Source organism: Hyperolius riggenbachi, chromosome 4 (genome assembly GCF_040937935.1).
Source record: "Hyperolius riggenbachi isolate aHypRig1 chromosome 4, aHypRig1.pri, whole genome shotgun sequence".
NCBI lineage: Eukaryota > Metazoa > Chordata > Amphibia > Anura > Hyperoliidae > Hyperolius > Hyperolius riggenbachi.
This window is the reverse complement of record NC_090649.1, coordinates 27,901,947-27,915,036: the sequence shown is the minus strand read 5'-3', so window position 1 is coordinate 27,915,036 and position 13,090 is coordinate 27,901,947. Positions and strand designations below refer to the sequence as shown.

Here is a 13,090-nt window from a genome sequence, read left to right as displayed (position 1 = left end):
TTGGCTGCTGTCAGAGGGCCTGGGAGCCCTCTGATTGGCTCTAAGGACATCAATCTGGGCTATGACGCTATTCGAGCTCCGTACCGAGCTCGAATAGCGCCGTTTGCTCGAATAGCTCGAATAGTGAATGGGCTATTCGAGTGTACGCGAATAGCCCATTCGAATAGCTACAGCTATTCGGAGCTCGAATACCGAGCTCGAATAGCTGGAAAAGAGCTCGAATATTCGAGCTACTCGAATATTCGAGCTCTGCTGAGCACCACTGCTTACTGTTGCACCAAGCATTATTCACACAGTATCGTTGCTAGCTATACTTGCATTATTGGTGATTCTGCAGATCACCACATAATCAGGTATAGTGTCTGTATTATTGGTGATACTGCAGATCACCTAATAACCAGACGTCTGAGTTGCAACACCCAATACTTAATTATGTAAGTATTTATCTACTTATATATGTAGTTTTTTTTCTGAGATAGTACGGCTGACAGCTCCTCTTTAATGTTATGTATTAACATATTAACAGCAGCACAGTGTTTGGAACATGCATGGAGATCATGCAGGGTTGCTCCAGGTATCTTGCCTCATACATGCCCACTGTTAACCTTATTTATTATACTGACAGAAGGCTTGGGCTGGACCGCAACTTTGCTGGATAGACTTATATTTGAGACTTTAAAAAATGCCAGCTTAAAGGGACAATTAAGCCAGAAAAAAAATGAGTTTTACTCACCTGGGGCTTTTACCAGCCCCCTGCAGCGGTCCTGTGCCCTCGCAGCCACTCACTAATCCTCTGGTCCCTCGCTGTTAGCTAGCTTCATTTTTGCCGACAGGCCCGACAGGACTGGCCACATGTAGCTTTCTCCACATTCCCGACTGTAACTAGCGCTATTGCGGTTCGCAAAGCGTACAAAAATACGGATTGCCGAATATCTATGTGTAGGTAATGCGGCAACGCGTATCTTTGTACACACAATATCGCTAATTACAGTCGGAAATGCGGAGAAAGCTACGCGTGGCCAGTCCTGTCGGGCCTGTCGGCAAAAACGAAACTGGCTTGCAGTGGGGGACCAGAGGATTAGTGAGTGGCTGCGAGGGCACAGGACTGCTGCAGGGGGCTGGTAGAAGCCCCAGGTGAGTAAAACTCATTTTTTTCTGGCTTAAGTGTCCCTTTAGGTGCGTCAGATATCGGGGTCAACTTAATCACTTAAGCCTATCTGGACAAATATGTTCGTCCAGATAGGCTGTGCTGCTTTGTAGTGTGCGGTGCGTGCGATCACCCACCTTTAGCCCCCCGATCAGTGAATGGGAATATAATTCCCATTCACCGATCTAAGTTCCCCGCAGAAAAAACGATGGTTTCTTATCAGAGCCCGCAGTATTTCTGCCCCCAAAAAGTTCCCCGTCTTCTTTCTAGTTCCCGGAAGCGTCATCGTACGCTTCCAGGACTTTTTTGACTGTGGCCATATTGTGGCCAAATAGTAAACTACACACACATACATTTTTTAATAAATAAATACATTCAATTACATTTAAAAATTAGCTGTTTACATCCCCACACCAAAAATCACCCAAATAATTGTTTTAATAAAAATTAAAAAAAAAAAATACAATTAAAAAACAAACAAACACATAAATAGTTACCAAAGGGTCTAAACGTTTTGAATATGCATGTCAAAGGAGTATATTAATATAATTTTTAAAATTATGGGCTTGTAAATAGTGATAGACGCAAAAAAATGCACCTTTATTTCCAAATAAAATATCAGCGCTATACATTGTGATAGGGACATTTAAATGGTGTTATAAGCGGAACAAATAGGCAAATAAAATACATGGGTTTTAATTATGGTAACAAGTATTCATTTCAAACTATGATGGCCAAAAACTGAGAAATAATGATTTTTTTCCATTTCTTTCTTAATATTCCTGTTAAAATGGGTTTAGAATAAATACATTCTTAGCAAAATGTATCACCCAAAGAAAGCCTAATTGGTGGCGGAAAAAACAAGATATAGTACAATTCATTGTGATGAGTAATGATAAAGTTATTGGCAAATGAAAAGACTGATGAAAGTATGGCTCTCGTACTACATGAAGGGTGTTAAGATTGGTCTGTGATCTTTCACTTTCATAGTTACATATAGTTACATAGTTATTTTGGTTGAAAAAAGACATACGTCCATCGAGTTCAACCAGTACAAAGTACAACTCCAGCCTGCTCCCTCAAATATCCCTGTTGATCCAGAGGAAGGCGAAAAAACCCTTACAAGGCATGGTCCAATTAGCCCCAAAAGGGAAAAATTCCTTCCCGACTCCAGATGGCAATCAGATAAAATCCCTGGATCAACATCATTAGGCATTACCTAGTAATTGAAGCCATGGATGTCATTCAACGCAAGGAAAGCATCTAAGCCCCCTTTAAATGCAGGTATAGAGTTTGCCATAACGACTTCCTGTGGCAATGCATTCCACATCTTAATCACTCTTACTGTAAAGAACCCTTTCCTAAATAAATGGCTAAACCGTTTTTCCTCCATGCGCAGATCATGTCCTCTAGTCCTTTGAGAAGGCCTAGGGACAAAAAGCTCATCCGCCAAGCTATTATATTGCCCTCTGATGTATTTATACATGTTAATTAGATCTCCTCTAAGGCGTCTTTTCTCTAGACTAAATAAACCCAGTTTATCTAACCTTTCTTGGTAAGCGAGACCTTCCATCCCACGTATCAATTTTGTTGCTCGTCTCTGCACCTGCTCTAAAACTGCAATATCTTTTTTGTAATGTGGTGCCCAGAACTGAATTCCATATTCCAGATGTGGCCTTACTAGAGAGTTAAACAGGGGCAATATTATGCTAGCATCTCGAGTTTTTATTTCCCTTTTAATGCATCCCAAAATTTTGTTAGCTTTAGCTGCAGCGGCTTGGCATTGAGTACGATTATTTAACTTGTTGTCGATGAGTACTCCTAAGTCCTTCTCCAAGTTTGATGTCCCCAACTGTCTCCCATTTATTTTGTATGGTGCTAGACCATTGGTACGACCAAAATGCATGACTTTACATTTTTCAACATTGAATTTCATCTGCCATTTATGTGCCCATATAGCCATCCTATCCGGATCCTGTTGCAATATGACACTATCTTCCTGAGAATTGATGATTCTGCACAATTTTTTATCATCTGCAAAAATAGCAACATTGCTCACTACTGCATCTACTAGGTCATTAATAAATAAATTGAAGAGCACTGGACCCAGAACAGACCCCTGTGGGACCCCACTGCTAACAGTCTCCCATTTTAAGTACGATCCATTGACCACAACTCTTTGTTTTCTGTCCATTAGCCAGTTCCCTATCCAAGCACACAGACTCTTCCCCAGTCCTTGCATCCTCAACTTTTGCACCAGACTTTTGTGGGGAACAGTGTTGAAGGCCTTAGCAAAGTCCAGGTATATCACATCTACAGCATTCCCAATATCCATATTAGCATTCACTACCTCATAAAAGCTGAGCATGTTAGTCAAACAGGATCTGTCTTTAGTAAACCCATGTTGATGCTGAGAAATAAGATTATTTTCTACTATGAAGTCATGTATAGTATCTCTTAGTAACCCCTCAAATAGTTTGCATACAACTGATGTTAAGCTTACATGTCTATAATTTCCTGGATCTGATTTTTTGCCCTTCTTAAATAATGGAAAAATGTGGGCTGTACGCCAATCCACTGGGACTCTGCCAGTTGAAAGAGAGTCACAAAAGATAAGATAAAGGGGTTTATCTATAACTGAACTTAATTCCCTTAGGACCCGAGGATGCATGCCATCCGGGCCAGGTGCTTTGTCCATTTTTAATTTATTTAGTCTTGCCTTTACTTCTTCCTGCGTTAAGTATTTAATATTACAGTTAGAAGATTGAGACTCTTCTGCCTCTGTAATTTGCAACAGTGCTGTTTCCTTTGTGAAGACAGAAGCAAAGAAAGCATTTAATAACTCTGCCTTACCTTGGTCATCCACCATTGAGTTCCCACCCTCATCCTTTAGGAGTCCTATACAGTCAACCTTTCTTTTTTTAGAGTTGATGTACTTGTAAAACTTTTTTGGGTTAGATTTGATATCCCTAGCGATTTGATTTTCAGCTTCGATCTTTGCCAGCCTAATTTCTTTTTTACAATTTTTATTGCACTCCTTATAATTGCTGAGTGCAGCCTCGGTCCCCTCCTGTTTTAGGACCTTATAGGCATTCTTTTTCCTCTTCATTTTATCTTTAACCTTTCTATTCATCCATAGAGGCCTTTTTTTATTCCTAGACATTTTGTTTCCATATGGGATATACATACTACAATATTGATTGAGAATACGTTTAAAAGCTAGCCATTTCCCTTCAGTGTCCTCCCCTTCTAGTACATTATCCCAGTTCACCAAACTTAGTGCCTGCCTAATTTGATTGAACTTTGCTTTTCTAAAAATCATAGTTTTAGTGGTCCCGCTGCCCCGTGGCCTATCAGTCACCAGATCAAACGTTATCATGTTGTGATCACTATTTCCCAAATGTTTTTGAACCTGCACATTTGATACATTATCTGGTCTATTCGAAATGATCAGATCCAGTAACGCATTTCCCCTAGTTGGTTCCGTTACCATTTGAGTCAAGTAATTGTCCTGTAGTGCTGCCAGAAATCTGCTGCTTTTACCAGAATGGGTAGCCTCAATACCCCAGTCAATGTCTGGAAAGTTGAAGTCGCCCATAACTATGACCTCATTTTTACTTGCAGCTTTTTCAATTTGCTGTATTAATCGCAGTTCTGCAGCTTCATTAATATGAGGTAGTCTGTAACATACCCCAATAAGCAATTGGCAACTTTTATTTCCACCATGAATATTTACCCAAATGGACTCCACATCTTCGCAATCTTCCTCCATCTCATCGTTGAGGACAGCCGTAAGAAAATTCTTAACAAAGAGACAAACCCCTCCACCTTTTTTCCCTGTTCTATCCCTCCTAAACACATTGTATCCTTTTAAATTAGCTATCCAGTCATGGCATTCATCCATCCATGTCTCGGTTATTCCCACAATGTCATAGCCTTTGTCATTCAGAATGAACTCTAGTTTGTCTATTTTATTTGCAAGGCTCCGAGCATTGGTTATCATGCACTTTATATTTTTACCCCCACATTTACCAATTTTGTTTACCTGAAATGGGCTACTTGAAGTTTTACCAACCTCCTTAATCTTTACACTGTCCCCACCCCCCTCTCCACCACCCATAATGTTAGGCTCCCACTGTCTTTTTACCTTATCTTGTCTACATATTGAGACTTTATCCTCCCGCCTTCCCAAAGACTATAGTCTGATGTGTATGCACCTTAAGCCTGCAGCCCAATGAGTGAAGAGTGTGGGCAAGGGGACAGTGATTCTGCTAAAACAGGTAATGTTATGTAAAAAAACAAGAAAATAGATAAAAACCATTAAAAATAAAAAAATAACGTAATTTAATAATAATAAATTCAATAGAATGCATTTATTTGTTTCTGTATTTATTATTATTATTTACTTATTACATTAATTAATTCATTATTAATTACAGTAATTCACTTACATTAGTTGATTCATTTTTATATTTTCTATTAATTTTTTTTCTTGCTTGAGAGGACTACTGTAGGGGAGTCGGGGGAAACTGAGTTGAACTTACCCGGGGCTTCTAATGGTTCCCCGCAGACATCCTGTGCCCACGCAGCCACTTACCAATGCTCCTTTTCCCCCAACCCCCCCTACAGTAGTCCTTTAACAAACCTGTATGGCCTCAACTAAAAATCCCTCCAAATAGGAAGGCCTCAATGTATGCACAATGCATTAGATTTATTTGTAAGCTACAGAGGGATATTGCTTTTGTGGGGTTTATTTCATAGCACTGACAATTTATTGAGTTTTAAGGAGAGGAGCACTAGTCTGTGGGGTTTTGTGGTAGGTCCCCTAAAGTAGACTAGTGCCCTCATTTTTGCCTTAAACATTTGTAGGGGTGATGTAAAATACTAAACAGACTTTTTTTTTTGTCAAACAAAATAATTCCTCAATATGTAAATCCGTAGAACGTGAACAGTAGGGATGATCGGAAAGACCAAATGCCGTTCCGCCAGAATTTGCGGATTCCGCCAGCGTTGAATTCCGTCACTATGAAAATTCCGCCGGATTTTTGCGAAATTCAGCGGAATTCCGGATTCTGGCGGAAAAATTAAAATCATCGCAAATAGAACCTTGTTAATGCTATATGGTAGCCAATAGACCCTATTGACTGTTCCCTTAGTCCTTTTTCTCCTTCCTCCCTCTGGAGGGAGGAGGGTCTCATCTTCCAGGGAATTGTAGGATTTCAAAAGCCAGCTTACATACTTTGGCCGGGAATTGAACACAGGTCTAGTGCTCGGTAGGCTGCTCTCTTCACCACTATACCACCACCAACACTACATGCTGAAGCCAGCCTAGCATGTACCATTGATATATCCAAGAGAAAAATGAGCTTGCTTAGGGAATTGTAGGATTTCAAAATCCAGCTTACATACATTGGCCGGGAATCAAACCCAGGTCTAGTGCTCGGTAGGCTGCTATCCTAACCATTATACCACCAACACAACACACTACAATGCTACATGCTGAAGCCAGCCTAGCATGTACCATTGTGATATACCCAATAGAAAAATGAGCTCTCTCTCTCTCTCTCTCTCTAGGACTTGATGCCATTGAACTGAATTTTCAGCCATTAACGGATACCGTCAGAATTTCACAGGCAATTTCGGAATTCCGCCGGATTGAAAAAGCTGCAAAAGTCAGCATGTAGCATTGAAGTGTGTTGTGTTGGTGGTATAATGGTTAGGATATCAGCCTACCAAGCACTAGACCTGGGTTCGATTCCCGGCCAATGTATGTAAGCTGGACTTTGCAATCCTACAATTCCCTAAGCAAGCTCATTTTTCTCTTGGATATATCACAATGGTACATGCTAGACTGGCTTCAGCATGTAGCATTGTAGTGTGTTGTGTTGGTGGTATAATGGTTAGGCTAGCAGCCTACAGAGTGGTAGGCCTGCATTCAATTCCTGGGGCTGGCCAATGTATGTGAGAGGGCTTTTGACATCCTACAAATCCCTAAGCAAGCTCATTTTTCTCTTGGATATATCATAATGGTACATGCTAGGCTGGCTTCAGCATGTAGTGTTGGTGGTGGTATAGTGGTGAAGAGCTACCTACCAAGCACTAGACCTGGGATCACTTCCCGGCCAAGGTATGTAAGCTGGCTTTTGAAATCCTACAATTCCCTGGAAGACGAGACCCTCCGGGAGGAAGGGAGAAGGAAGGGAGGAAGTCTATCGAGTAGAAATTCTTCTTATTAGGCAGAAATCAGTTCGGTGGGGAAAAAAATGAGAATTCCGTAAAATTTCACGGAATTTTATATTTTTCTATGGAAATTCCACCTTAGCGCTATAACAATTCCATTCCGTCGCATCGGAACCGGAATCACCAAATTCCGTCCAGAGTCGCAGAATTTATAATTCCGCGGAATCCAGCGACCATCCCTAGTGAACAGAGGCACCAAAAGGATAAAATATGCTAGAATTGTTAGGGAGGTAGTGGCGGGCTCACCATCCCAAAAAAGACATGAAGCTGTTGATTATCAACATCGACAGTAATCGACAGCTTCATATCTGTTTTGGGATGGACCACTACCTCCCTAACAATTCTAACAATTTTAGAAAATTTTATCCTTTTGGCGCCTCTGTTCATGTTCTACAATACCAGTGTCCACCCCGGGTGGAGGGGTGTTTATACCCTTATTTCCTGATCTACAGAGAGCGACATCTTGGTCCTGAGTGGGGACGGGCTTAATCTCCCCACCTGCATTCACAGTGGTTGCCTGCACAGTAACCCTGATTTGTGAGTATATTTACTTACATTTAACTATTCTCCCAATTCCAATACATACTACACTATATTGGTCTCTCGGTTTCCTTTCTTTTTTGCATGTAAATCTGTGTTCTGTTTCAAGTTCTGAACCTTTTTCCTACTGTTTTTCCACTGCTATAAGGATGAGAACTGATTTCTGATTTTAAGACCTGTGAGGGTATTGTATTGTCATGTGGTCTCTTTTCCATTGCTTCAGCCAACAAAGCTTTAGAGCGGATTTCACTTCTTTATTTCTCAGAGTATAAACCAGTGGATTCAACAATGGTGTCACTATAAGATAAAAGATTGCAAAATGCTTGTCTATATCAGGTGATGACTCCGACCTAGGCTTCATGTAGGTAGCCATAGCTGAGCCATAGAATAAAGTCACAACAATTATGTGAGATCCGCAAGTCGAAAAGGCCTTTTTTCGTCCTGCTAGTGTACTGATTTTCAAAATGGCTCTTATTATTTTAATATATGTTATAATAATGAAACTAACAGGGATAACCAAAATGAGGACACCAACCACAAAAATGACAAATTCGACTAATGTCACATTTCCACATCCTATTGATAAGACTCCAAGCACTTCACAAACAAAGTGGTTAATTGTATTATGTCCACAAAGATCCACACTCCACGTAAGTGTAACATGAAAAATAGCGAATAGAAACCCACAAATCCATGTTGCTGTGGCTATCTTGATGCATGTAGTTGCATCAATAATTGTAGTATAATGTAATGGAATCCAAATTGCAATGTAACGGTCATAGGCCATTACAGCTAAAATAATACATTCTGTCATCCCCAGAGCAAGAGATATGTACATTTGTGCAACACATTCCTCAAATGAAATAGTTTTCTTGGCTGATAAAAGATCTCTCAGCATCCTTGGGATAGTTGAGGTAGAATAGCAGATGTCCACAAAGGATAAATTTATAAGGAAAAAATACATCGGAGTGTGAAGACTGTGGTCTACAACTGTGGCCAGGATGATAAGAGAATTTGCAAGTAGAATGACCAAATACGTGACCAAAAAGATAACAAAAAGAATGTTTTGTAAATAAGGGTCACTTGAAAGTCCCAGCAAGATGAATTCTTTAATGTATGTGTCATTTTTCCAGGCCATTCTGTAAAAGAAATTGACTAAATTTACAAAGTGTTCTATCATCCTAAAGATATTTTGATTACCGTATTTACCCACATATAAGCCAACCCGTGTATAAGCCGAGGTACCCACTTTTCCCTCAGAAACCAGGAAAAGGTGACTGACTCGCGTATAAGCCCCCTCCCCAATATAGCCCCTCTGCAGTAGCCAGATGTTCCCCAGTACAAGTCAGCCGCCCTCCCCAGAGCCAGATGTGTCTCAAAGATAATACAGCTGTGTCTCAAAAAGCCACTCGATGGCGTCATAGATATGAGGCACAGCGATTGCCACACAGGAAGAATCCCTGATTATTGCACCACTGACACATTGCTTTTTAGAAAATAAATAAAAGAGGGGCGCTCTGAGACTCCCAAACTTGCAAAGTAACGCTCCAGCAGGAGAGGTCTCACCTGATCGTAGTATGGCCGGCACAGCGTACACAGCCGCGATAAGCCTGCGTCCCTCTATGCCTAGCCGGGGACCGGGCTCTCTGCGTGGGCGGAAGCGGAACTGATGTCACTCTCCTCGATCTTCCTTACAACTGTCGCTATGGAGACCAGACTAGCTGCTCCGGCTCACGCTGTGGCTGCGTGCCGGGCAGGGTCTGAGTTTCCGTAACTTGGCGAATGTAATAGGGGATAAAAAAGCCACTAGGGCTCACAATGCAATAAAGGTAGGGATATAAAAGGATATAAAATATTTATTTAAGACAACGCGTTTCGCGGAAGTACATCCTCCGCTTTTTCAAGTCAAGAGAAAATCCATCATTCAACAGGAAACAACTCATTATTAGAGTTGGGCCGAACCTCTGATTTTAGGTTCGCGAACCGGGTTCGCGAACTTCCGCGGAAGGTTCGGTTCGCGTTAAAGTTCGCGAACCGCAATAGACTTCAATGGGGATGCGAACTTTGAAAAAAAAAATAATTATGCTGGCCACAAAAGTGATGGAAAAGATGTTTCAAGGGGTCTAACACCTGGAGGGGGGCATGGCGGAGTGGGATACACGCCAAAAGTCCCCGGGAAAAATCTGGATTTGACGCAAAGCAGCGTTTTAAGGGCAGAAATCACATTGAATGCTAAATGACAGGCCTAAAGTGCTTTAAAACATCTTGCATGTGTATACATCAATCAGGTAGTGTAATTAAGGTACTGCTTCACACTGACACACCAAACTCACCGTGTAACGCACCGCAAACAGCTGTTTGTGTAGTGACGGCCGTGCTGGACTGGTGCGCACCATGGCGAGAGTGCAGGTTTTGGTGGCTTTGCAGCCCATATGGTCGCCTGGCTGATGTAGCTGAATGACAGAACAGTGATTGTCCAGCTGATCAAATTTGGTCTGACCACAATGAAACAACGACCTTATTATCTTTTCAGTGGCGGGTTCACTGAACAGGTATACAGTGGCGGGTTCACTGAACAGAACAGGTATACAGTGGCGGGTTCACAGAACAGGTATGCAGTGGCGGGTTCACTGAACAGTACAAGTATACAGTGGCGGGTTCACTGAACACAACAGGTATGCAGTGGCGGGTTCACTGAACAGGTATACAGTGGCGGGTTCACTGAACAGAACAGGTATACAGTGGCGGGTTCACAGAACAGGTATGCAGTGGAAGGTTCACTGAACACAACAGGTATGCAGTGGCGGGTTCACTAAACAGGTATACAGTGGCGGGTCCACTGAACAGAACAGGTATGCAGTGGCGGGTTCACTGCACACAACAGGTATGCAGTGGTGGGTTCACTGAACAGGTATGCAGTGGTGGGTTCACAGAACAGGTATGCAGTGGTGGGTTCACAGCACAGGTATGCAGTGGTGGGTTCACTGAACAGGTATGCAGTGGTGGGTTCACAGCACAGGTATGCAGTGGTGGGTTCACTGAACAGGTATGCAGTGGTGGGTTCACTGAACAGAACAGGTATACAGTGGCGGGTTCACAGAACAGGTATGCAGTGGCAGGTTCACTGAACACAACAGGTATGCAGTGGCGGGTTCACTAAACAGGTATACAGTGGCGGGTCCACTGAACAGAACAGGTATGCAGTGGCGGGTTCACTGAACACAACAGGTATGCAGTGGTGGGTTCACTGAACAGGTATGCAGTGGTGGGTTCACAGAACAGGTATGCAGTGGTGGGTTCACAGCACAGGTATGCAGTGGTGGGTTCACTGAACAGGTATGCAGTGGTGGGTTCACAGCACAGGTATGCAGTGGTGGGTTCACTGAACAGGTATGCAGTGGTGGGTTCACAGCACAGGTATGCAGTGGTGGGTTCACAGAACAGGTATGCAGTGGTGGGTTCACAGTACAGGTATGCAGTGGTGGGTTCACAGAACAGGTATGCAGTGGTGGGTTCACAGCACAGGTATGCAGTGGTGGGTTCACAGCACAGGTATACAGTGGTGGGTTCACAGAACAGGTATGCGGCCAGACAGGAACAAGTTAAGCCTAACTAATCTTTCCCTGAGAGACAGTCTGCAGCAGTTCGCCCTACTCTCACTAACGCAGGCAGCACACGAGTGACCGTAATGGCCGCCGCTGCCTGCCTTATATAAGGGGGGGTGGGGCTCCAGGGGCTAGTGTAGCCTAATTGGCTACACTGGGCCTGCTGACTGTGATGTAGAGGGTCAAAGTTGACCCTCAAGGTGCATTATGGGGCGAACCGAACTTCCGCAAAGGTTCGCCAGCGGGACGCGAACGCGAACCACCGAAGTTCGCGTGGAACCGTTCGCCGGCGAACTGTTCGGCCCATCTCTACTCATTATATAATCAAGTATCATCAAGAACAGCCTCTTGATGATACTTGATTATATAATGAGTTGTTTCCTGTTGAATGATGGATTTTCTTTTGACTTGAAAAAGCGGAGGATGTACTTCCGCGAAACGCGTTGTCTTAAATAAATATTTTATATCCTTTTATATCCCTACCTTTATTGCATTGTGAGCCCTAGTGGCTTTTTTATCCCCTATTACATTCGCCAAGTTACGGAAACTCAGACCCTGCCCGGCACGCAGCCACAGCGTGAGCCGGAGCAGCTAGTCTGGTCTCCATAGCGACAGTTGTAAGGAAGATCGAGGAGAGTGACGTCAGTTCCGCTTCCGCCCATGCAGAGAGCCCGGTCCCCGGCTAGGCATAGAGGGACGCAGGCTTATCGCGGCTGTGTACGCTGTGCCGGCCATACTACGATCAGGTGAGACCTCTCCTGCTGGAGCGTTACTTTGCAAGTTTGGGAGTCTCAGAGCGCCCCTCTTTTATTTATTTTCTTCTAGTGATCTTCAACCGGGAGCAGCCGAGCGAACAATAGGTGGCCAGATCGCACCCCTGGGGGTTTCTTCACTGCCCCATACCTCAACATTGCGTTTTATGCTCCGCTCCACAAGCCAGGGGACACAGGTAGCATAGAGCAGGGCTTTTCAACCCTGTCCTCAAGTACCACCAACAGTGCATGTTTTGTGGAAATCCGCAGAGGTAGATAATCATCTCTGCTGAGTAGTGATGCTCAAATACCCCTTTTCAAAATTCGAGTTAGGTCGAATTCGAATAGTAAATTATTCGAGGTCAGTCGAATATTCGAGTCGAATAATTTTTACTATTCGATTCGACCTCGGACTTCGAGCTCACTATTCGAGTCGGTATTCGAGCTCACTATTCGAGCTGACTATTCGAATTGGCCTTAAATAGCTTCCAACACTTGTTTTGAGGGTGAATGATGCAAGAAACATCTTTTTTTCCAAGTAACAACAGCAAGTGATTATGTGGGGATGTTCCTTTAAAAAAAAATGTGGAAAGATAAGTTGTGTCCTTAATTTTGTTCAGTAGTGTTACTGTATATACTTGTTCTTCTTCTTCTTTATCTTTCTTCTTCTTCTTCTAGATCTTCTTCTTCTATATCATCTTCTTCTTCTTCTATATTGTCTTCTTCTTCTTCTTCTTCTTCTTCTTCTTCTTCATCATCTTCTTCTTCTTCTTCTTCTTCATCATCTTCATCATCTTCTTCTTCTT

General features: G+C 42.7%; 1 protein-coding gene across 1 annotated transcript; it reads right to left on the bottom strand.

The window, feature by feature from the left end:
• Nucleotides 1–8,096: 8,096 nt before the first annotated feature.
• On the bottom strand, nt 8,097–9,065 carry LOC137504586 (olfactory receptor 2B6-like). The gene has a single exon (XM_068233168.1). The coding sequence runs from the start codon at nt 9,063–9,065 to the stop codon at nt 8,097–8,099; it is 969 nt and encodes a 322-aa protein (XP_068089269.1).
• Nucleotides 9,066–13,090: the final 4,025 nt, after the last annotated feature.

Bases quoted from the DNA above. Each gene is read 5' to 3' on its own strand.
- LOC137504586 (XM_068233168.1), bottom strand. From the start codon at position 9,065: ATGGCCTGGAAAAATGACACATACATTAAAGAATTCATCTTGCTGGGA.